Genomic DNA, 24,560 nt, shown 5'->3' on the forward strand with positions numbered 1-24,560 from the left:
ACCTGTACACCCACACAGACATACACATACATGTGCATGGTCACACACAGACACATGGGCACATACACACACAGAGATATCAGAATATAATAATAATCCTTGCATTTGGTACAGCGCCTCATCATGTCAGAAAGCCGTCTTAAATTGCTTTGACTGTGTATTTGTGGGCAAATGCGGCAGCACAATTTGCTGGGGGTGGGTGCTGGGTGGGGGTTGGGGTTGTTGGCCAGGACACTGGGAGAGAGAAACTGCCTTCTCTTTCGAATAGTGTCGCGGGATCTTTAACGTGTGTGAGTGTGAGCCCTGGGGGGTGGGGGGGCTGATCTGAGTGGACGAGCGAGGGAAGGAGCAGACAATGACAGACTGACGCTTGCTGTTTGCCAGGTGCTGGCGTTGATCACCTTCATCTGTATAGAGACGGTGGGGGAATGCTCCCCCTGTGGCGCCCTGTACCTGTGCGAGTTTGTCAGCTGCACCGCAGCCACCGTCACTGGGGTCTTACTGCTCATCTTCAGCCTCAACCTGCACAACAGGGTGACTCAGCTCAACTGGAGCCTGATCGTGAGTGTGGAGCGCATGGGGGGAGGGGGGGAATGAGTGTGCGCGGTGGGGCATGGAGGTGGTGGGGGAGGGGGCTGGCGGGCAGTGAGTGTGTGGGAGGGTAGCGTGGAGGGAGTACGGTGAGTTTGGGGAGGAGTGGTGTGGGTGAGCATGGGCTGACTGTGATTGGGAGGGTGGGGGGGGTTAGAGATGTGCTCCTTGTTGGTGTTGCCGCAGGGTAACCGTGCGGTTTGTTCCCCAGGATTTGGTGAACACTGGAGCCAGCGCTGTGTTCTTCTTCATCGCCTCCATCGTGCTGTCGGCCGTGAACAACCGGCAAGCTGGAGAGATCGCTGCTGCGGTAAGACTTGCTCCCCTGTTTTTCTAGCTCAGTGGTTAGAGCGCTCGCCTCACAAGAGAGAGGACCCGGGTTCGATTCCTGGCCGGGATGGGGCGAAACCATAGGCAAGTTTCCGCACTCCGCACACACACACTCACCTCTGTTTATCAGCAGTAAGCGGGAACTCGCTTGTTACTCGATTGGCAGATCACTTTCCAGGGGTAATAACCCCCCTCGAAACCAATAATTTGGACACTCAATCCACGACTGTTTGTGGGACGTTGCTGTGCGCAATTGGCTGCCGCGTTTCACCCGCAAACACACAGTCATTTCACTTCACAATATATCCTGTGAAGCGCTTTGAGACGTCTCAACGACGTGATAAGGCGCTGTATCAAATGCAAGGACTATTAGCGGTGGTAGTGTTGTCTGGCTAACGTCTCGGCTAACCTCTCTCTTCCCGACTGCAGGTGTTCGGGTTCCTGGCTACGGTGGTGTATGTGGCAAACGCCTACCTGGGTTTGAGGATCTGGTGCCTGGGCTTGCGGCGGCAGGCGAGTGGCCAGGCCAGCGAATACACACGCGCTCGCTCGGAGTCCCGGGGAGAGGTGGACGCCAGGCCAGAGATTCAGCGGCTCGAGGGCTGAGAGAGAGAGCGACGCCACACGTGTCGTTCTGCGCTGGACGCTTAGGGAGTGAATCGTCTTCTCACATGTAAACCCTCCCGGTTGCTGTGTGTGCACCGCAGGAGGCGGGTCAGTGACCGGCCGAGGCCGTCTCCCGTCACAACTGACCCCATGCCGTTTGCCACGACATCTTTCAGTCTAGATGCCGCGAGCCATTGGCTGGGGCTGAGCCCCAGCCCTGACCCGTCTCCGTCTAGACTCTTTCTGACTTCCTGTCGCTGCCGTCCACCAGCCACTCGCTGTCTGTCACCGAGAAACAAACCCAGTTATTTATTAGCGATGAAGTGACGAGCTGCTCGCTAGAGACTGAGACTGATCCGGAGATGGCTGGCTTGTAGCTGGGGAGGGCCGGGGGTCAGAGAGGGTACCCCCAGCCTTGGCCTCTCACTCTCTTTCTCTCTCTCACATGCCCGTCCCTCTCTCTTTGCTTTGCTCCTTCCTTGAAAATCCAAAACCTGGTGTGTTTTTCATTTTGCTTTGTGCTGAGACGGGAGCTGGTGATTGTTCTCCCACTCAGGGTAGGGATGGGTGGAGGGTGAGGGTGGCTGGAGGGCCGGCAAAGGGGTAACTCCCCTCAAGAGTTTTCACTGAGGTAAAAATCATGGCTTGATTATAATCTTTACTTTGTTTGATACAGCACCCGTCGTGCCTGGAGGACGTCTCAGAGCACTTCATGGCATTCACTGTAAAGTGTAGTGACTGTGTTTTGAAGGCGAGCGCGTTTTTTAGTGAATGTGATTTTAAGAGTGTTTGGACGTCTGGGGTGTGGAGTCACTGCGGTTCTGCTCTCCTCCAGGCTTGGTGACCGCGGTGTTTCATCCCACTTTCCTCTTGGCACCGGAACAATCTGTGACCTCCTGTCCTGTGTCTGAAATCTGTATTTTTGTACGTAATGAAATGGCTTCGTGAATCAGAACGTCAGAGAAATAAACCGTGATTTGAAGTGTCTCCACTGTAATGGGGACGGTGTGTGGTGAGGCAACTCTGGAACACTCTTCCTCTATCCCTCCACCTTTCCTCTTCCCTCCTCATCTTCAGATCGCGCCTGAAGACCTGCCTGTGGTCACCTCCCCCCGGCTTGGTGTTGTGATCCACCAGTGTCAAGCGCTCTGGGACATTAGCCTGAGTGAAGGTGCTACATAAATGCAAGTTGTTGAGATGACGGAGTGAGGTGGTGCTTCAGGTGTGACGGGTCTATATCAATGTAATTTGTTATGGAACGGGGCAAAGGGGCAGGAGAATGGCTGAGACATGTCGTGAGGTTTGGAAATTCCCTCCCTCATTCCCCCCCCCCACAAGAGCTTCATGCTGAGGTGCTTTCCAAGGGAGGTGTTTCCTGTGAGCAGGGAGCAAGGCCAAGCTGCTGAGAGTAGGGCGATGGCTACAAGGGATATTGGAAGATGTCAGCCATGACATCCAAGGCTTCTAACTCCCAAGTTATGGCTCCAGTACCACTGCCAGCTCACTCCACAGCGTCGCCTCCTGGCCACGCGGCATTAACACAGCAGCTGCCAGTTTACCAGTAATCCCTGACCATGGAACAAAACCGCACAGTTATCTCTGTCTGTAAATAAGACACTGAATTTAATTGCTGTCACTGAGAATCCACCAGGTACAGAACACGCTCGCTCAGAGGAGACTCTGACTCTTAAGTTTTGAAAGTTTTGGGCCGCAGAAAAGATTTAGAAACTCCACAGATCATGAATCCATGTTTATCTCCTTAAAGGGACATTTCCCCCCCCCACACACACACACCTTAATGTGATAAGCTTCCATTAATGAGGAGGGAGTACTTGCGGGGCTCTGGCTCAGTCTTGTTGGTTGTGTGTGTGTATGCAAGGGGGTGGGGGCTTTCCTGGTTGCAAATGAAACCCAAGGTGGTGGGGGGTAGGAATGGGAGAGCTGTGGTCAACGGGAGAGGATGGGAGGTCAGCGGGGAGGAAAGGACTACAGGGTCTGTACTTCCAATGGAGACCCGATTATCTGCTGAGGCGGATAAGCCATGATCTTTGCATATACACCACTGTGTGTGCGCACGAGGGGTGGGGTGGGGGGGGGGGGCACGCGGTCAGTGGCAAACAACACAATGGTGCATATAAAAACGATCCGGCTTTTGCTGTTATTTTTCCTTCTCGTCTAGTTTCAATGTCTCAATCGGAATCGAAGTCTGAATCATCGACTCCTGGAGAGAAAAGGACATCAATTCATTAATGCATTAATTAATTAATAGTCATATTACATATGGGATAATCCTTACATTTGATACAGCAACTATCAGGTCGAAATGTCTAAACTGGGTATATTGTAAAGTAAAGTGACTGTAGGGTCTTGTTTGACCCTCAACTATCCGTTCTACCCCACATCTGTGCCATGACCCGCTCTGCCTTCCCCCACCTCCACAACATCGCCCGACTCCGCCACTGTCGGGCTGCTGAAATGCTCATACACACTTTCATTACATCGAGACTTGACTATGCAAACTGCCTGCTTGTCGGCCTTCCCAACTCGTCCCTCCACAGGCTGCAGATCATCCAGAACTCTGGAGCCCGTGTCCTCTCCCGCACCAGGCTCCGTGACCCTGTCACCTTCATCCTCGCCCGACTGGCTTCCCATCACACAGAGGATACAGTTCAAGATCCTGGTTCTCATCTTCAAAGCCCTCCATGGTCTTGCTCCTCCCTATCTCTGCGACCTCCTAACCCCCTACCACCTCGCTTCACCCCTGCTCTCCACCCTTCCCAATCCTGACCCCCAGCTCGGGTCTGAAACTCTGTCCAGCACCTTGGGACGTCCTCCCCACGTGAAAGGTGCTATACAAATGTAATTTTGTCATTGCATTGTGTAGGCACAAAGGCTGCAACTGTGAAGTGAGTGACCAATTTTATTTAGGGATTGTCGTCCAGGACACCTGGAGGGAGAGACAGACTCCCTTCTCTTTCGGAATAGCGCCGTGGAAAATCTTTTAACATCCACCTGAACAGACAGATCAGATGACGGGTTTAGCTCTCGTCGCAAGGACGGATAAGACTTCAGCCTTGAAGTGAGTGATGAAATATTAATATAAATATAAATATATTATATTTATAAATATATATAATAATAAAAATATAAATATTAATTAAATATTAATATAATAATAATCCTTGCATTTGATATAGCACTCTGTATTTCTTCCAGATGTCTCAAAGCACAGAATATACTGTAAGGTCAATTGACTATATTTGTGGGTGAAACACAGCTGCCAATAAGGCATAGCAGCGTCCCACAACCAGTCGTGGATTGTAGTGACCGATTACATTTTTTCTTGAGGGGTTATTATCAGGCCTGTGGAGTAAGAAAACTTGCCCAAGGTTTCGCCCTGCCGGGAATCAAACCTAGGTCTCTTGCTTGCGAGGCGAGTGCTCTAACCGCTGAGCTAAGAACTCTAGGACTTCCATCTTGTGGGCAAATAATGAAACTGATTCCTGATCAGAACCTGTGAGGAGTTCAGGCCTGCATTTGCTCACAGCTGAGCCCAGTGAGGAGCTGGAAACTCGGTCACTTGATAAACAGTAGTGAGGATTTTAACGTGTAATACAGTAATATTCCTTGCATTTTATACAGCTTACGCTGTCACTGAGACATCTCAAAATGCTTCACAGAATATATTGTAAAGTGGATTGACTGTATTTTGTGGGTGAAATGCAGCTTCCAGAGCAGTGCACAGCAGTGTTCCACAAACAGTTATGGATTGAGTGACCACATTTTTTTTGGAGAGATTATTACCCGTGGAAAAGCAATCTGCCAATCGACTAACAACTGGGTTCCTACTTACTGCTAGGTATAAAGAGGCGTGTGCGTGGAGTAAGGAAACTTGCTTAAGGCTTCACCCCACCTGGAATTGAGGCGAGTGTGCTAACCACTGTGCTGCAGGATTGCACATATCTAACCAGAAAGGTTTAGTAAACAGGCTGCCCACCTGTTGACTTGCTGATGGTGGCGTTGTGTGTGGGGAGCTCCTGTGGGTGCAGGAACCCGGCCAGGTTGTTGAAGATATAGTAGAAATCAAAGGCAAAGACGATGGTGGCTGCAAAGCCAAACACCTTGACAAGAGACAAGAGGAAACGGGAATAAAACACAGGCTTTTTACATCGGACCACAAAATGGGAGTGCAGTGTGACCGGCCCGAGCGGAGGATTCCCACGGAGACCCTGGCGTCACTCACCCCTGCTGCTTTCGAGGCCGCGTCGTTCCCTTTCGTCACCGCGTACATCGAGATCGCAAAGAAAATGATGGCAGCCGTGACACAGCGCAGGAAATCCTGGAATTACAGAATCCCTGGAACGTTACAGCCCAGCGAGCCCAGCCCAGCACCGCCCACAAAATACAGTCCATTCCCTTTACAGTGTATTCTGTGAAGTGCTTTGAGACGTCTCGAAAACCATTAACCACAGACCGCCCTCCATCCACAGCTCTGGACCCACCCACTCATCACCCACCCCACCCCAACCACAACAGAACGAGGCTGCAGACACTCACCACAAATGGCCAGTGGAAGCTGGTGAAGCGTTCGATGTATTTGGTAGCATAGAGGTAATAGGCGCAGAGAGACAGCAGGAACTCGATGAGGGGAGCAGCCATGAAGGAGGCAGAGGAAGAGGCCAGGTAACAGATAAAAATGATGAAGGAGAGGATCTGATATATGGGGAGAAAGACTGGTTTAACACAAACAAACCCCTCGTGCTTTGGAATAAAGTCAAACTCATTGGCTGCGTTTCGCCCACAAAACACTCTGTCACTACACTTTACAGTGGATCCTGTGAAGCGCTTTGAGATTTGAGATGTCCTGATGACGTGATAAGCCGCTACACCAAATGCAAGGAGCATTATTATTGTTTGTCGATATCAAGGGTTTGGAGGGAGGGAGCGACGGGTAGATTAGTATCCTTTTCATGTTTCACCCGAAGGACTTTATCTCCGACAAGGCCATGTTCCCCTTTCCCTCCCACCGCCCCCTCCCCCAGCAGCACTGTGCTGGATTATCAGCCTGGACTATATCTGAGGTTTAATGGTTTCATCCTGATAACAAACAGTAACTTATTGCCTGCAGTAACCTCTCTTATCTGGGGAGGAAACTGTTTATTTACTCTCTAGATTGTCTAACGGTTACACATTCAGTCCCAGACTCGGAATGTGTGGTAAAGGGTAGAACACGCATTAGCCCCAGAGCGTGACAGCTTCCCGGGCGGGAATGACACGGAACGGAACGGAAACCACAACGCTGGTGACATCCCACCACCTCAAATAAATAATACTGATATGGCTGTGTACAATCGGCTTCTGGGTTTTGCTCACAAAATACACAGTCACCACACTTTACAGTATATTCTGTCAAGTGCCTTGAGATGGCTCAACAGTTGATCTGTTGCTATATCAAACACAAGGATTATTATTATTTATTTATTATCAATATATACGGATTTTAAAATGTCAAATTCCCAAATCACTTTAACGGTAATTACACAGTAAAGTGTAGTGACTGTGTATCTTGGTGACGGACGCGGCAGCCAAATTAATTTTTTTGGGTGCGGCGACGCCCGAAAACAGGAGGGAGCAACTGATAATCGGTGGCGGGGTGGGGGTGGGGGTAGGGGGGAAGGGACCCTTTCCCAACAGCGGAAGTGGGGGGGAAGAATCTTTATATCCATCGGATCGGGGCACAGTCGGAGGAGTTTGGTTTAATGTTTCATCCGAGGGGTGTCTCCAACACTGTAGCGCTCCCCCCCCAACAGCACTGAGATGCCACACTCATCTCCCCCCCCCCACCCACCCACCCGTTCCCCCACCCCCCACCCACCCCACCCCGTGCACATCTGTGCAGAGTTACTGATCTCAGTGGGGAGGGAGGACACACAGGATTGGCCTCAGTGGGGGGGGGGGGGGGGGGAGCCAGGTCGCCCTGATACTTGTCAGGATCCCCTCTCCCCCCCCCATCCCACCCACAAACACACAGGGCTCAGTGGGGGGGCGCTGAGGGAGGGGGAGAGGGAAGGTGGGGATTGACTCCCCAGTTCTCACCACTTCTGCAGCCAACAGCAGCCCCTTCCGCGACTTCACAAAACTTGTGTCCGGGATGAAGGCGCTGAGCCCCGGGGGGTGGGGGGTGGGGGGCGCCTCCTCCGGCATCTCCCCAGCGGCTGGTACTCAGTCTGTGGGGGTGTGTCTGTGTGTGTCTGTGTGAGGGTGTGTGTGTGTGTGTGTAGCTGTGGGTGGGGGGGTCTGTCCCTGTGTGTGTGTGTGTGTGTAGCTGTGGGTGGGGGGGTCTGTCCCTGTGTGTGTGTGTGTGTGTAGCTGTGGGTGGGGGGGTCTGTCCCTGTGTGTGTGTGTGTGTGTGTAGCTGTGGGTGGGGGGTCTGTCCCTGTGTGTGTGTGTGTGTGTAGCTGTGGGTGGGGGGTCTGTCCCTGTGTGTGTGTGTGTGTGTGTGTAGCTGTGGGTGGGGGGTCTGTCCCTGTGTGTAGCTGTGGGTGGGGGTCTGTCCCTGTGTGTGTGTGTGTGTGTGTAGCTGTGGGTGGGGGGGTCTGTCCCTGTGTGTGTGTGTGTGTGTGTAGCTGTGGGTGGGGGGTCTGTCCCTGTGTGTGTGTGTGTGTAGCTGTGGGTGGGGGGTCTGTCCTGTGTGTGTGTGTGTAGCTGTGGGTGGGGGGTCTGTCCCTGTGTGTGTGTGTGTGTAGCTGTGGGTGGGGGGTCTGTCCCTGTGTGTGTGTGTGTAGCTGTGGGTGGGGGTCTGTCCCTGTGTGTAGCTGTGGGTGGGGGGGTCTGTCCCTGTGTGTGTGTGTGTGTAGCTGTGGGTGGGGGGTCTGTCCCTGTGTGTGTGTGTGTAGCTGTGGGTGGGGGTCTGTCCCTGTGTGTAGCTGTGGGTGGGGGTCTGTCCCTGTGTGTGTGTGTAGCTGTGGGTGGGGGGGTCTGTCCCTGTGTGTGTGTGTGTGTGTGTAGCTGTGGGTGGGGGTCTGTCCCTGTGTGTAGCTGTGGGTGGGGGTCTGTCCCTGTGTGTGTGTGTGTGTAGCTGTGGGTGGGGGTCTGTCCCTGTGTGTAGCTGTGGGGGGGGTCTGTCCCTGGTGTGTGTGTGTGTGTAGCTGTGGGGGGGGTCTGTCCCTGTGTGTGTGTGTGTGTAGCTGTGGGGGGGGTCTGTCCCTGTGTGTGTGTGTGTGTAGCTGTGGGGGGGGGTCTGTCCCTGTGTGTGTGTGTGTGTAGCTGTGGGTGGGGGTCTGTCCCTGTCCCTGTGTGTGTGTGTGTAGCTGTGGGGGGGGTCTGTCCCTGTGTGTAGCTGTGGGTGGGGGTCTGTCCCTGTGTGTGTGTGTGTAGCTGTGGGGGGGGGTCTGTCCCTGTGTGTGTGTGTGTGTAGCTGTGGGGGGGGGTCTGTCCCTGTGTGTGTGTGTGTGTAGCTGTGGGTGGGGGTCTGTCCCTGTCCCTGTGTGTGTGTGTGTAGCTGTGGGTGGGGGTCTGTCCCTGTCCCTGTGTGTGTGTCCCTGCTGTGGGCTGACGGCTGATTTGGGGGTTTAGCGGGAAACGGAAACCGTGACATTGTGCGGAAACCGCTGTTGCTCCGAAACCCTCTGAATGAAACCCCTTTAAACAGCACCAAACGGCGGTCACAGAGAGACAGAGAGACACACACACACCCAGACACAGACACACACCCAGACACACAGACACACAGACACCCCCCCACAGCGGGATCAATACCCAGTGAAGCCCCCCCCCCCCCCCCCCCCCGGCTGTGGGCAGAGAGCGGCCGCGGAGGGAAAACTTCATGAAAAGTTAATTCAGTTTTGAGAAAGTTCTTTTTCTTCCAAAAAATCGTTTGGATTTTCAATTGTCTTTGTTTCCCACTAAAGCCCTCACCTCCCCTCCTCCCCCCCCACCCCCCCTCCCCCCCACCCCTCCTCCCCCCCACCCCCCCTCCCCCCACCTCCCCTCCCCCCACCCCCCACCCCTCCCCTCCCCACCTCCCCCCACACCTCCCCCCTCCTCCCACCCCCCTCCCCCCACCCCTCCTCCTCCCCACCCCCCCCCTCCCCCCCACCCCCCCCTCCCCCCTCCCCTCCTCCCCCCACACCTCCCCCTCCCCCCTCCTCCCCCCTCCCCCCCACCACCTCCCCCCCACCCCTCCCCCCACACCTCCCCCCTCCTCCCCACCCCCACACCTCCCCCTCCCTCCTCCCCGCACCCCCCCACCCCTCCTCCCCACCCCCCCTCCTCCCCTCCCCCCCCCTCCCACCCCCCTCCCCTCACCCCTCCCCACCTCCCCCACCCCCTCCCCTCCCCACCCCTCCTCCCCACTGGAGAGCACTGTACAATCCTGTATCCAGAGCACTGGATACAGGATTGCCATCCTGTGACTCAGGGTGAGGGGGGGGGAGGGTCGTTGATCTTCCCAGATGGAGTTTGTGGGTGTGGGCAGTGACTGAGTGTGTGTGTTGGGGTGGGGGGGGGGGGGGGCGATAGTTACGTCATGTACTGAATATGGGTGGTTTTGCAGCCTCAGCATCTTCTCACTTCCTCGTCCTCACAGTGGGTCTGGGCTGGGATCCAGCAGCCGGTTCCCCTCCTCCAGTAGTGCTTCCCCTCCCCTCCCCCACACTGCCCCGTCTCATCTCACACCAACCCCCCCCCCACACACACCGTCTCCGCTCGTCTCCCACCACCCATCTCGCACACCAGCTCCCCTCCGGTCCCCGTAGAGAAAAAGATTACATTTCAGATCGACTCTTTATTAAAATACAGTATAAACATCATCAGCACACGACAACAACAACAACAACGTGCATTTATACAGCGTTCTCACTTTTAATGCAGAACGGGGCAGGGTCTCGGAGCACTGAACAGCACACAGACGGGCGCCAATAAGCATGTCAGAGGCAGATCCTAGTCACCGAAGGGCAGAGACCCCACAAACCATCCAGTGACTGGAGCGAACCCCCCCCCCCCACCCCCACCCCCAGAGATCAGCAGATCACTCCAATTACACAAACTTTTGCAGGTATGTATTTCGCTCCGCAACCCAGGGCATCCCGTGGTGAGCAGTCATTCCTTCGGGAACACAGGGAAGGAGGGTGAGCAGACAGTTGGAGACCAGGCTACGTGGCCTCAGCTTTGGGAGCTCGCCGCTGGTTGAAAGTGATGAGTTTGTAGGTCAAGTAAGCGTCAGCGAAGTAAAGACAAATGGCCGCAAATCCACAGACCTGGCATTAGACAGCGATAACAATGTAATAATATAATAATAATAATAATAATAATAATCCTTGCATTTGATATAGCGCTTTTCACGTCGGGAGGACGTCCCAAAGCGCTTCACAGAATAGACTGTAAAGTGAATTGACTGTATATTTGTGGGCGAACGCGGCAGCCAATTGCGCACAGCAATGTCCCACAAACAGTCGTAGATTGAAAATGACCAATTTTATTATTGTTTTTGGTTTTGGAGGGATTATTATTAGGCTCTGTGTGGAGTAAGGAAACTTGCCCGAGGTTTCGCCCTCTGCCTGGAATTGAACTCAGGTCTCTCACTTGCAAAGCGAGTGCTCTAACCACTGAGCTACAGGACTCCACACTATAATAATCCTCGCATTTGATACAGCGCCTCATCACGTCTTCAAGACGTCTCAAAACACTTAACAGAATATACTTTAAAGTGAGTTGACTGTATATTGTGTGGACGAAATGCAGCAGGTCCTCCTCTCATACTGCCACCCCCCCCATCCCTCTCTCGCTGGTAGACTGCCCCCCCCCCCCTTTGCTGTCTCACTCACCGAGCCAGTCACGGCGCCCGCCGTTGTCTTGCTGACCAAAGCCGCGATGCAGATGATCAGGAGGAAGAGAGCAGCGAGCAGGGAGCTCAGTACATCCTGCGGGAGAGTCAGGGTTAGTGTTTTCTCTCACATTGATTTCAAGATCTGATTTCCATCAGTAGCTTTCCTCAGTGCACGGTGGGGGCTCTTGCGGAGGGCAGGTACTCACAGTGAGAGGCCAGAAGATGAGGGTGAGGGAGGAGTGGAGCTTCAGCAGGTAGAGCAGGTAGAAGGCCAGCGTGATGAGCAGCTCCAGCAGCGGGATGGCCACGTACGCCCCCGAGAAACAGGTCGCGAAGCTGACAAACGCCACAAATCCTACAGTCTGGGGAAACAATCAGTCTTCATTCACCCTCCCAGCTCCCATTCCCAGCTCCCGTTCCCAGCTCCCATTCCCAGCTCCCATTCCCAGCTCCCATTCCCAGCTCCCATCCATCCACTCCCAAAGTCCTGGGAATTGGGATACAGTCAACCCACCATTACCAAAGGGGCACACACCAAACCTGGGCACAAGTGGCTTCCAGTAGGGGGCGATTGTTGGGCCTCTCGGGCACTGACATCTGACACTGACAGTATTCCCCCCCCTCCCCCACAACCCTGCCCCATATTTCCCACCCCTCACTTCCCCTACAAACACCCCCATCCGATCCTCCACCCTCACCCCCTCCTGAAGAAATTCTGCCTTAGAACTGAGAGTTGGTGCCCCCAAAACAACGTTTACTCAAACCAGAAACCAATGTGTTCCTTTTACTCCTTTGCTATTGTACACCACACCCCCCCACACCCCCTCCCTCCCCCACACCCCTCCCTCCCCCACACCTCCCCCACACCCCCCTCCCCCACCCCCTCCCTCCCCCACCCCCTCCCTCCCCCACCCCCTCCCTCCCCCACCCCCTCCCTCCCCCACACCTCCCCCACCCCCCTCCCCTCCCTCCCCCCACACCCCCCACCCCCCCCCTCCCTCCCCCCCTCGCCCCCACCCCCCCTCCCCTCCACCCCCTCCCTCCCCCACACCTCCCCCACAACCCCCTCCCCCACCCCCTCCCACCCCCCACCCCCCACGCCTCCCCCACACCCCCCTTCGCCCCCATACCCCCTCTCCCCCCCCACACCTCCCCCTCTCCCTCCCCACACCCCTCTCCCCCCCCTCCCCTCCACCCCCTCCCCCCCCCCTCATTACCAGCTCTGAAAGCTTCAGCACTCCCCGGGTTGACTTGGCAAAGGCCAAGTTGAGCTCCATTCCGCCCCCGGTGTGTGCGGAGCTGTGGCGGTGCTGTGCTGTGGGGTTGGGGTGAAGCCGCTCCTCTCTGTGGTCCTCTCCCTCACAGTCTCTCTCCTCACTTCCTGCTCCAGGCGCTGGTGTCCGGGTGATGGTAACTGATGGTGTCGCTGCCCCTCCTGATCGGTGACTTCACTTCACACCTCACACAAACCACTCCGGGTTTACCTCGTCCCCACCAAAGGAAGTTGGGTTCTGCATTGCATCAGTTACCTGTGCGGAGCAGCGCCCCCACCCCGGGCGGCCCCCAGTAACAGCCCTCCATCCCCACTGCCTCCTCCCTCTCCTCCTTCAGGGCCGTCTCAAGGCCTTTCCCTTTAACCTTCAGCCCTCAGCTCCGCTCTCGACTCTCTACCCCCTCCTCACCCCCTGACCATTCCCCCCCTCCTCGCCCCCTCCCTCCCCTCCCCTCCCCCCTGACCATTCCCCCCCTCCTCGCCCCCTCCCTCCCCTCCCCTCCCCCTGATCATTCTCCCCCTCCTCGCCCCCTCCCTTCCCTCCCCTCCCCCTGACCATTCTCCCCCTCCTCACCCCCTCCCTTCCCTCCCCTCCCCCTGACCATTCCCCCCTCCTCGCCCCCTCCCTCCCCTCCCCTCACCCTGACCCCCCCCCCCAATGCTCGGGTCCTGACCCAACTGTCCAGCGCCTTGGGACGTCCTCCCGACATGAAAGGCGCTCTATAAATGGAATCTTGTTGTTGTTGTTGTTATTTCTCTCCTCCTTGCATTCAGTGTGTGGTGTGCCCCCCAACCGAATGATCAATTTCTGATTTATTCTGATAATAATAATCCTAATAATTGTGGAGTCCTGTGCTTAGTGGTTGGGAGCGCTCACCTTGCAAGTGAGAGGATCTGAGGCCAATTCCTGAGAGGGGCGAAACGTTGGGCAAGTTTCCTTATTTCACACGGCTCTGTTTACTTCGCAGTAATTTGTCGCACTTTACAGTATATCCTGTGAACCACATTGCGATGTCAACGACGTGATAAGGCGGCCACCCTCCTACCCTCTCTGCCCTCCACCCTCCCTGATCCCCCAACTCGCCCCCCGCTCGGGTCCTAATCTCTGACTGTTCAGCGCTTTGGGACGTCCTCCTGATGTGAAACACGCTTTACAAAAATAATGTTGTACTGTACTGTATATAATAATATAATAATAACCCTTGCATTTGATATAGCGCTTTTCACGTCGGGAGGATGTCCCAAAGCGCTTCACAGAACACACTGTAAAGTGAATTGACTGTATATTTGTGGGCGAACGCGGCAGTCAATTGCGCACAGCAATGTCCCCACAAACAGTCGTAGATTGAAAATGACCAATTTATTATTGTTTTTGGTTTTGGAGGGATTATTATTAGGCTCTGTGTGGAGTAAGGAAACTTGCCCAAGGTTTCGCCCTCTGCCGGGAATTGACCTCAGGTCTCTCACTTGCAAAGTGAGTGCTCTAATATATCAAATGCGAGGATTATTATTGTTGTTGTCGTGGACGTATCAAGCGTGAGGATTATTTTAATAATAATAAATCCTTGCACTTTATATAACGCCTTCATCACGTCGTTGAGACGTTTCAAAGCTCTTCAGAGGATATACTGTAAAGTGCAGTGACTGCGTGTTTTGTGAGCGAAACAAGAAAGGAAAACAGACGATGGGGGGAGCGAGGGGAGGGGGAGAGAAACCTGGTCAAATATTAAAATAAAAATAATCAAAACACCCTCTGGTGTTTCTGTAAAATAAATATTTTTTGCCCGACATTTTATTGACGAACTTCCCCTTTAATAAAAGGGAGGGTTGGACACGGGGGAGAGATACATTGTAGCTGCGGCGGATGTGAGTGTGTCTGCGGCCCGCGGGCGAGGTGCGGCCCGCGTACTGCTGTGAGCGCTGCTGCGGGGACAGGAGGAGAGAGAGAGGGGCCGAGGGATGTCGGTGTGTGTGTGGCGGTCACTGCGGCTCCGATGCTCGGCTTTCCCCGCCTGGTGCCGGCCCGGGGGCCGGAGGTTCAGGCTGAGCTGTGGCTATGGCGATGGTGGCGTCAACTGGAGGCGCTTTCACGGGGGGGTGAACCTCGCCAGGCGGCAGCTGTGCCCGGGAACAGGTCGGTGTCCTCCCCGGAGTGTGCCCTCCCCTCTCCTCCCCTCCCCGGCCAGGCAGCCAGAGCCACAGCATGTCTGTCTGTGTCTGTCTGCTCAGCTCACAGTCCGCCTCCTGCACACAGACAGTCCACCTCCTGCACACAGACAGTCCGCCTTCTGCAAATGGGGTGAGAGAGAGAGGGAAAGGCCGGACTGACTGCACCTTCACACACTTGTTTACTCCACATCTCCCTTTCCTAATGCTCTCCCCCCCACCCCCACCATAGCCTCCCCCCACCATAGCCTCCCCCCCCCCATAGCCTCCCCCCCACCATAGCCTCCCCCACCATAGCCTCCCCCCCCCATAGCCTCCCCCCCCCCATAGCCTCCCCCCCCCCATAGCCTCCCCCCCCCCCCCATAGCCTCCCCCCACCATAGCCACCCCCCTGTTCTCTTACAGTGGCTGTGTGTGTGTGTGTGTGTGAGTGTGTGTTTGCGAACTTTAGAAAAGCATCTGGAAACGGGAAACATAATAAAAAATAGTCAGCACAGATTTCAAAGAGGAAGGTCAGGCTTGACCAACCTCACTGGATTCTCTGAAGGGGTAACAGAGAGAGTAGATGAGGGGAATGCGGTGGATGTAATATATTTAGGTTTCCAAAAGACGTTCGATAAGGTACCAGATAACAGACTAAGGAACAAGGTGTATGTGGTGCAAATAGCAGAATGGATAGCAACTGCTGCAAAACGGCAAACAGAGAGTAGGGTATAAGGGTAACTACTCAGACTGGGGTGGGGGTGGGATGGTGTTTCACAATGATGGGCATTGGGACTCTGTTGTTCACAATATACATTAATGGTTTGGATTGGGGATCAGTAGGACAATTTCAAAATTTGCGGACGACGCCAAATTGGGGGGAGTAGTTAATCCAGAGGAGGACGGCAACAAATTACAGCACGACATTAATAAACTCGCTGAGTGGGCATTTAAATGGCAAATGCATTTAAATGTAGGAAAGTGTGAGGTGGTACATTTTGGTAGAAGGAATAAGGAAGTCACATACGTCCTGGAAAATAAAAACCTAAATGGGGAAGAGAGCAAAGGGACCGAGGGGTACACATACACAATTCACTAAAAGTAGCAACGCAGGTTAATAAGGCCATAAAAAAGGCAAACCAGACTTTGGGGTTCATTTCTAGAGGGATAGTTATGGTAAACTTCTGTAGAACCCTGGTTAGACCACACCTGGATACTGTGTGGGGGGGAACCCAGTGGGAAGACAGTGTGAGCGAGAGATCCAGGCTGGTGTTTACAGGATTGGTGTAAGGCTCTAATGGTGGATTTTCATTCTCTGCAGGTCAGCCCCTCGGAGGTGGGTCACAGGAGAAGAAGCCGGTGGTACGTTGCCCAATCAGCTCTTTGTTGTTTACACTCAGGGAATCGGCAGCCGGGGTGGGGGGTGGAGGGAGGCAGAACACTGGAGTCACTTGTAAAGAATTCAGACTAGACAAAAGCTAAAGCCTAATTCTATTTAATAGAAAAAGCTCATTAGTCAGTTTCCCTGCCGGGCAACCCGAGTAACAGCAATAGTAAAAGACGCGTAATGAAACAATACTACCAGATGACTTGAGGACTTCCCTTCTATGGTCAGCACATTCACAGCTATTAACCCACGAACGAAGACAAGTCCAAAGTTCCAGTCTCACCCTTATTTATAATTAAGTGTCCCATTATCCTCCATATAAGGTTCTTCTTCGTGCAGGACACAACCGCTTTCTGTTTCCCACTCATCCTTCTGCTTTGCACTGCGACCTTGGTTCTGTTGTTCAGACTCGGCTGCCCGCATATCTTCCCACTCTTGTGTAGCCAAGGTCTCTGAATACCACATTCCTTCTCCATAATCAGAATCCCGTACCCTCCTTATTATTCGTCAATCAACAAACTTACTCATAAGAGTGATAACAGCTTTTACAATTAACATCTTACATCTGCTTTGATTGTATTTACTCATGGGACTGCTTTAACTACTATGGGATTATACAGCATATATTTTAAACATAACACACTTAAGAAACAGCGCAATGCTATAATGGTTGCAGGGTAAATGGGGGTTCTGGGATCCTGAAGTCAAAGGGCCATCTTCACCCCGAACCCGCTGGGAAGGAAGGAAGGGACGTGGAGTGAAGCTCAGTTTTGCTGTTGGTTTCAGATCTGCATCGAAGGGAATATTGCGAGTGGAAAGACCACCTGCCTGGAATATTTTGCGAAAACCAATAATATTGAGGTAAGTGTAGCCTGTGTGTGTGTGTTCGCGCGCGTGTGCCCGTGTGTGTGCATATGTGTGTGCATGTATATGTGCGTCTGCGTGCGTGTGTGAATGTATATGTGCGTGTGTGTGTGTGTATGTGTGTGTCTGTGTGGTGTGTGTATGTATGTGTGCCTGTATGTGTGTGTGTGAGCTTTTGTGACACCCCTTCCCATTCACTCCCAATTCCAATGGGCAAAATCTCTTCCCGGTGGTGCTGAGCTGTGTTCCTGGTCTCTCCGCAGGTTCTCCCGGAGCCTGTCTCGAAATGGAGGAATCTCAGGGGCCACAACCTGCTGGTACGTGAGCCACGCGGGTCTGATGGTAAAGACACTCACTGTCCAGGGTGTAGCTGAGCTGGACACTGCCCTGGGGACATCCCTGTGCTAAGCTCCTGTCTCAGCCGGGCAGGCAGTGGTCGGAAGTGGTCTCTGCACCCATGGGTTGGCGTGAGATAATCGCGGAGGGGGAGGCGGGATGGCCAGTGGGTGGAGTTGGAGGGGTGGGGGGGGGAACGATGCGCTGTGTAACCTGGTTGCTTTGCCGACAGGGTTTAATGTATGAGGACGTGTCTCGCTGGGCCATCACCTTGCAGAGCTACGTACAGCTCACCATGTTAGAGCAGCACACACTGCCACTGGTAAGTGAGCAAACTGCTGGCCGGTTGTTCCAGGGGTTCATATTCCCTTCCAAAAAAAAATTGATAATATGGTCATTCAATCCATTGTTTGTGGGACGCTGCTGGGCACAATTAGCTGCCGCGTTTCGCCCACAAAATATACAGTCACTACACTTTATAATATATCCTGTGAAGCGCTTTGAGACGTCTCAGCGATGTGATGAGGCGTTCTATCAAATGCAACAATCATTATATATAATATAAATGTGTGGAATTATTACCCAGGAGTTGCCCAACTCTGTGTCTCTCACAGACGGCACCGATCAGGATGATGGAGCGCTCCATCTACAGCGCCAAGTACATCTTCGTGGAGAATCACTACCGCAGGCAAGGATGGGGCTGGGGTTGGGGGGCGTGTGTGTGTGCGTAACACTGTGGGGGGGTGGTCTGTGACACGAGATGTGTGTATGTCAGGGTGCATGTGTCGGGATGTGTAGAGCCAGGGGTGTGCGAGGGGGGGTTTGGTGTAACTTGGGTAAGGGTATGTATGATGTAGGGTGGGGGGGGGGTGACAAGTGGGGAGGGGTTTGTGTGATGGGGTGGGGGCACTGAGCTTGGAGTGTGTGTGGGCCCTGATGACTGTGCTGTGATTACAGCTGCCGGATGCCGGCTGTGGACTATGAGGTGCTGAGCCAGTGGTTTCAGTGGATCATCAGTAACGTGAAGATCCAGATCGATCTAATTGGTGAGATCACTGCTGGGGGGTGGGGGGGGTCACTCCCGGGAGGGTGAGGTCACTCCGGGGCAGGGTTACTTGTACGTGAAATGTGAACAGGAGTAACAAGGTGTTACGGGCTGTGCAATTCGTGGTGTGCGTGTACATGTACAGTATCGGTGTGTGTGTACATGTACAGTATGTAAATGTGTGTACATGTACAGTATATGTATGTGTACAGTATCTGTGTGTACAGTATCTGTATGTATGTGTACTTTATCTTTGTGTATGTACAGTATTGTGTGCGTGTGTACAGCATCTGTGTGCCTGTGTACGTGTACAGTGTGCGTGTGTACGTGTACAGTGTGCGAGTGTGTACATGCACAGTGTGCAGGTGTACATGTACAATGTGTGTGTAACTGGAGCTCTCTTCCCCACAGTGTACCTACAGACATCACCTGAGGCTTGCTATAAGCGACTGCGGAATCGGTGCCGGGAGGAGGAGCAGATTGTTCCTCTGGTAAGAAGTGGGAGGATGTCTGGGGGGCATCGCTCCGCACCTCTCTGCCTGTTGCCAACACGGCCCCCTGCTCTCCGCTCCCCTTGTTGCTTTGCCCTCGTCTGCCTTGTTCCCATTGTGTATAATAATAATACTTGCATTGGATACAGCGCCTTATCACGTCGTTGAGATATCTCAAAGCGCTTCACAGAATACATTGTAAAGTGAATTGACTGTATATTTTGTGGGTGAAACTGTATAACCGTGCAGTGAGTGTGACATACTCTCTCACTCTCTCTCTATCTCTCTCTCAGGAGTACCTGGTGGCTATCCATCAGCTGTACGAGGACTGGCTGATTAACCACACACTGTTCACAATCCCGGCCCCGGTCCTTGTGAGTTACTTTATCATCAGAATCTTCCATTTCATTCACAACCCAAACCAACAACAATTTACAATTATATAGCTTGACTTGAGGAGGATGGGGTGTCTATGGGGGCTGTTAATTGTCCCCATTTCCCTCCCCCTCTCCCTCAGGTGATCCCGGCCGACCACGACCTTCAGAAGATGCTGAAACGGTACGAGAAGAACTGGGAACGGATCCTGTCACCGAGTCGAGGGCCGGTCACGTGTAGCCAGTAACCGGGGAATGTCACTGACTATAACTTACACTGGCCGACAGCAGCGGGCAAGCAGGAACGAGTTATTCCGGTACCCGGAGTGTGCCTTACACACCGGAGCCGGCACTAAGACAGACACACACCAACACAGACACCACCAGCCAGGAGGGAATCGGTCTCTTACCGGCTGAGCTCTGTATATTTTTTTGCTCTGACACATGCAGAAACCCATCACCATGCATAAGAGTCTCCAAACCAAACTCAGATTGACAAGAGCCAAAACTTGGGGACCCCAGAGTGTGCGATGGGCTAACTGCTGGAGTCTAACCAGCTGAAACCGCATAGCTTGCAATTGTTAGCACTGTCTGGCAAACTCTCCTGCTGCTTATCCAGCTGGGAGCATCCTACCCATTAGGGCTTTGGCTGCAGGGTTAACAGGACCTAAGTGGGAAGATTCCCTGCCCCCAGTGACTAGTTGGCCCTTCCAGGTCCTGCCAATGGGCCAGGCTGGGCTGTGCTGTCATCAGCAGTGAGTGCCCTGGGATACTGCAAACCCGCCTGGTGCAGGACCTGGACTAGAGACCGTCACCGGGAGTGGGCTTGATTCCGACATTCCATTGCCAAACATGTCACCTTGGCGCCAGTTCAGCTCTGAGGAGATGCCGCTTACCTCCAGGAGGGGGAAATGATGATCCTTGTATTTGGTATAGCTCCTTATCACGACGGAAGAACATCTCAAAGTGCTTCACAGGATTCACTGTGAAATGGAGTGACTTGTGTATTTGTGGGTGAAATATGGCAGCACAAGTGTGCACAGCAACGTCCCACAAATAGCCATGGAGTGAGTGACCAATTTTATTTATGGGATGGTTGGCCAGGACACCGGGAGAGAAAGAGAAACTCGCTACTCTTTTTGAATAGCGCCACGAGATCTTTAACGTTCAGGCAGACAGGATGTTGGCTTAACGTCTCATCCGAATCCCCATTGACTTGAGCTGTGGTGAGGGTGTGATGGGATCTGTGTTTTCTGACTGGGAACAACTGAGGGGAACAGTTACATTTTATTTATTCGTGAAACTTAACAAAGAATAAAATAAACGTCATTTTAATATTTTTTCAGCATTGGGAGAGGGAAGATGATTGATTATATACATATATATACACACACAATGTGAACAGTCTCGCTTGTTCATTCTGTTAGTTTAACCCAGTCTGGCTGGAGTTTGCAAGCCCTATAATTCCAGTGGGTCTCAGCCTGTCACGCTGTTTCTCCCCGCCCACCAGTTCATCAAAATTCAAAAACTGTTGTAAATTCCTGAACGCAGTCTTACCTGAGAGGCCGGTTCCTTCTCAGGGCTTTGGGAAAACCGGCGTCCGAGTTAAGTTGGGAATTTTTTGACATTTGATAATAATAATAATAATCCTTGCTTTTGATGTAAGATAATAATAATCCTTGCATTTGATATAGCGCTTTTCACGTCTTCTAGACGTCCCAAAGCGATTCACAGAATATACTGTAAAGTGAATTGACTGTGTATTTTGTTACTGGTTTATTACCCCCCGGAAAAGGCTGCTTACTGCTCGGAGTGTGGAGTAAGGAAACTTGCCTAAGGCTTCGCCCGCCCGGGAATCAAACCCGTGCCCTCTTGCTTGCGAGGTGAGCGCTCTAACCATTAACCTACGGGACTCCACGTCGGCTCGCTGTGTGCCGGGTCAGCGTCCGGGGTCAGTGCCTGGGGTCTGGGCTGAGCTGGGCGCAGTGAGGGGTCTCGGTGGCTTTGCTGATCAGCACGAATGGATCCTCGCTGTCCGTCACCATCACCTCGGTGCGAAGCCAGTTGTTTTCATGGAGGGCCCGGCACATGTTCGCTGCTATGTCCCCACCACCGGGAGGTACTGATGAGCAGTCGGCCTGCAGGCTGAGTGGGGGGATGTAGTAGGACTGCGGCGGCTCCCTAACTTCCTGCCCGGTGCCGGCCTGAGCCGAGCTGCCCGGCAAATCACAGGCGTCGGCAAGCAGGGCCACGGTGATTGGGCACACGCTGAGCTCCGTGATTGGCCAAACGCCATGCTCGGCAATTGGGCACACACTGTCCTCGGGGCCTGTGCCCGCGTGGTGTGGGTGGGCCGGCTCCGGCCCCAGGGTCTCGGCGATGGGGTAGGGAAGTCTCTCCCCACCCCCCAGCCACACCTCATTCGGGTATCGGCGGGCACTGCTGTGCCAGGCCTCCATGCTCTCCCGCTCCCGGCTCCCGAGGTGCAGCTCAGGCACTGTTACTGTTGGGTCGGGTGAGTCGGGGAATGAGGAGAGAGAGCGGGGCCCCTCGGGGAGCCGGGGCTCTGGGGTTACCGGGACGGTGTGTTTTGGCCTGGCCTCGGCTGCGATGTGGATGTCGGGGTATTCTGTGTACAGGTCGATGCTGTCCGAGAGGCTGGCTGGGAGCTCGGGGTGAGAGTCAGGCTGGGATGCCGGAGGGTCAGTGAGAGGGAGGGGGGCGTCAGAGTCAAGGGGAGGCTGGTCGTTGTCGGAGCCCCCTCCCTGGGGAGGCCCCCTCCCCTCGCCCCAGCTCAGGGGCAGTTGGCTCCGGGTCTGGATGACGGACAGGCAGCTGGAGCCTCCCACTCGCTCCAGGATTTCCCACAGAACCTCGCACTCGCTCCGGGCCAGCAGGAACTCGAACGCCAGGTGCCCCAGGTCATCCACGTCCGGCGGCTGCCGCATCACGTACTCCTGGGAATCCCGCCGGGAGTATCCCAGCTTCTCTAGCATTCCCTGCATTCCATCCGCCGGGAACGCCGGCTGGAGGAAGTAGACGAAGGTACCAGTGAAGGTCTGGGGAAGAGAGAGAGAAACAGCGTTCAGTGCGCCTTCGGGCAGGCAGGAAATGGTTAATATACCCAATGTACTTCATGCCCTGGCACCTCCCTACCTCCCACCTGCTTACTCCCCACTTCAGCACCCGCTTGACTGGCTCCAGCCTCCTGCTTGTCCCTTGGCCCCTCCACTCCACCATCGGCAGCTGTGCTTTCAGCCACTACACCCCGAAACTTTGGAACTCTCTCCCCAATCCCTCTGCCTTGCTCCTTCCTTCCCCTTTTACAGATCACGACTGAAGACCATCCTCTCTGACCGTAATTAGTCACCTCACCCCAGCTTGGAGTTAGCCTCTGCCACTGTTAAGCGCTTCAAGACGCTGCCCAGCGTGAAGGGTGCTGTGCACATAAATGCAGGCTGTTGTTGTCAGTAGAGGGACGGTCTTGTCACTAACCTTTAACGATCGGATCTCCTTCCTCCAGGGACAGAGGAACAGATTGACTGCGATCAACTCCAGGACCTCGAAAGCCTTTCCCAGAGCTCGGAAAGGATTCTCTCCTGGTCGCGGATCCACGCCTTTCACAAAGTCCCGGGCGATGCGGTAAAAGTCCAGGTGTGTGAAGCGGGAAGTGCCGGGGTGATAGGGAGTCTCCAGCACCTCCCTCACCTCCCTGCTCACCTCCTCCCCTGCCCAGGGAGACAGCTCCCCCGACAGATAGCTCTGCTGGTAAAACGCCCAGAAGTTTTGGTAAACTTTCTCTGCCACACAACTGGTGAGCTCCATCTCTTGGGCTCTGGCTCTCCCTCTCCCCCCCTCCGCTCTGTGCTGTGAACTCTCTCGCTGAGCGGAGCTGAGGTTCCTGCTCTATGTCTGCGTGTCTGCGTGAAGACAGGGCCTCAGGACAGAGGAAGCAGGAAGGTTGTGTTGTCTTTATGGCCAATCACGGTGAACGGAAAGTGAAAGCGTTCAGTCTCTCCCTCTCGTCTCTGTGGTTAGAATCAAGCCCAGTAACATACAGCCCCGACTGTGCCCTCGGGGTAACAACTGGAACACAGCACGGGGTTTGTGTGTGTGTGTGTGTGGGGGGGGGGGTGTAGGGGGATTTGACTGGTAAAGATTGATTTACACACGTGTTTTGAAAGCTTTGCAGTAATTGCTGCCCAGTGCAGTCAGCGACTGTTTTTTAAGCTCTTTCCCTCACACACTGCCAGAATATATATACAGTACATAGGAACACAGGAACAGGAGGAGGCCATTCAGCCCCTCGAGCCTGTTCCGTCATTTTATAAGATCATGGCCTCAATACCTTGACTTCACAAACATCTATCCACCTCAGTCTTGAAAATGTTAACGGATCCAGCAGCCGCAGCCTTTTATCCGAGGGTGGGGGCAATGGTTGAGGTGGCAGCGTGTGTGTGTGTGTGAGTGTGTGTGTGTGAGTGTGTGGAGTTGTTTTCTGGGACCTCGGGAGAAACTCCCTTCTCTTTTCCAATATCGTCACGGGATTTATTTAACCTTCGCTGGACAGGCACAGGCTGCCGCTCAGCACTACCAGGCTCTACACTGACATTGGGCTTGACTGCCTTCCCTGTTCCCCTCCCACTTCTCTTCTTGCTCTGCGTTCCCCTAACGCTGACTGCGCTGTTAGCGCAGGGCACTGTAATACCTCTGCCTTGCGAGCATGGGGCGCTGCGCTCCCAGCTCCAGCACATCACCGGTCCAGACTGGGTTCATGCTGATGCTTTGTCCTTCCATTCCATCCACGTTTGCATCCCGTTTACCTAATTCCAAAGAGTATTAGCTGCAGGATTAGCAAGAGCCAAGGCTAAGGGACACCATAGTGTGTGTTGGGGGTAATTGCTGGAGTCTAACCATCTAAAACCACATATCGAACCACGTATTGATGTCACGGTCTGGGAAGCTTTCCCGTTGCTTGTCCAGCTGGGACCGCCCTACCTGTTAGGGCTTTGGCTTGCAGGGTTAACAGGAGCTGAGCGGGAGGATTCCCTGCCCCCAGTGACTGCATTCATTCGTACTTTCTTCTCATTCTCTCTTATTCCTGTCCTCTCTGATTCTCTTCCCTCTCTCCACCCCCCCCACCCCCACTTCCCCACACCTTTTTTTTCCAGTTCCGGAAATAGTCAAACTGAACCACACAGAGCGTCAGATTCTGAAATTGAGATTATTTTTATTAAATAAAAACAAACAGACGATTTAAAAGACCAGATGTGTGAGTGACGGTGACAA

At 53.8% G+C, this 24,560-nt stretch overlaps 5 protein-coding genes across 6 annotated transcripts in view; 2 read left to right on the forward strand and 3 right to left on the reverse strand.

Annotated features, from left to right (window-relative positions):
• cmtm4 (CKLF-like MARVEL transmembrane domain containing 4) overlaps positions 1-2,514 on the forward strand; it is a 5,971-nt gene extending 3,457 nt beyond the window's left edge. The window contains 3 exon segments of the mRNA XM_042340308.1: positions 385-561; positions 803-901; positions 1,351-2,514. Coding sequence (XP_042196242.1) covers positions 385-561; positions 803-901; positions 1,351-1,527 — 453 coding nt within the window. The 3' untranslated portion in view covers positions 1,528-2,514.
• A 611-nt stretch (positions 2,515-3,125) lies between these two features.
• Positions 3,126-7,803, reverse strand: cmtm3 (CKLF-like MARVEL transmembrane domain containing 3). The gene is made up of 5 exons (XM_042340351.1): positions 7,624-7,803; positions 6,085-6,240; positions 5,771-5,866; positions 5,525-5,648; positions 3,126-3,748 (listed from the first exon to the last, which is right to left on the reverse strand). The coding sequence occupies exons 1-5, from the start codon at positions 7,729-7,731 to the stop codon at positions 3,717-3,719; spliced, it is 516 nt and encodes a 171-aa protein (XP_042196285.1). The 5' UTR covers positions 7,732-7,803; the 3' UTR covers positions 3,126-3,716.
• Positions 7,804-10,533: 2,730 nt separating this feature from the next.
• Positions 10,534-13,049, reverse strand: LOC103188098 (proteolipid protein 2). The gene is made up of 4 exons (XM_042340365.1): positions 12,571-13,049; positions 11,560-11,715; positions 11,352-11,447; positions 10,534-10,784 (listed from the first exon to the last, which is right to left on the reverse strand). Exons 1-4 carry the CDS (start codon positions 12,628-12,630, stop codon positions 10,680-10,682), a joined length of 417 nt encoding a protein of 138 aa, XP_042196299.1. The 5' UTR covers positions 12,631-13,049; the 3' UTR covers positions 10,534-10,679.
• A 1,347-nt stretch (positions 13,050-14,396) lies between these two features.
• tk2 (thymidine kinase 2) lies at positions 14,397-19,863 on the forward strand. Of its 2 annotated transcripts, none has more exons than XM_007907862.2 (10): positions 14,397-14,760; positions 16,096-16,136; positions 16,948-17,022; positions 17,289-17,342; positions 17,594-17,683; positions 17,976-18,049; positions 18,319-18,407; positions 18,818-18,897; positions 19,191-19,271; positions 19,415-19,863. In XM_007907862.2, the coding sequence occupies exons 1-10, from the start codon at positions 14,586-14,588 to the stop codon at positions 19,517-19,519; spliced, it is 864 nt and encodes a 287-aa protein (XP_007906053.1). In that variant the 5' UTR covers positions 14,397-14,585; the 3' UTR covers positions 19,520-19,863. The 2 variants fall into 2 exon arrangements, with proteins under 2 accessions (XP_007906053.1, XP_042196436.1); XM_042340502.1 differs by having other exon boundaries at positions 14,475-14,492; positions 19,415-19,737.
• A 1,265-nt stretch (positions 19,864-21,128) lies between these two features.
• LOC121850144 (spermatogenesis-associated protein 2-like protein) lies at positions 21,129-23,324 on the reverse strand. The gene is made up of 2 exons (XM_042340380.1): positions 22,774-23,324; positions 21,129-22,403 (listed from the first exon to the last, which is right to left on the reverse strand). Exons 1-2 carry the CDS (start codon positions 23,094-23,096, stop codon positions 21,224-21,226), a joined length of 1,503 nt encoding a protein of 500 aa, XP_042196314.1. The 5' UTR covers positions 23,097-23,324; the 3' UTR covers positions 21,129-21,223.
• Positions 23,325-24,560: the final 1,236 nt, after the last annotated feature.

Source organism: Callorhinchus milii, unplaced genomic scaffold, assembly GCF_018977255.1.
Source record: "Callorhinchus milii isolate IMCB2004 unplaced genomic scaffold, IMCB_Cmil_1.0 Scaffold14, whole genome shotgun sequence".
NCBI lineage: Eukaryota > Metazoa > Chordata > Chondrichthyes > Chimaeriformes > Callorhinchidae > Callorhinchus > Callorhinchus milii.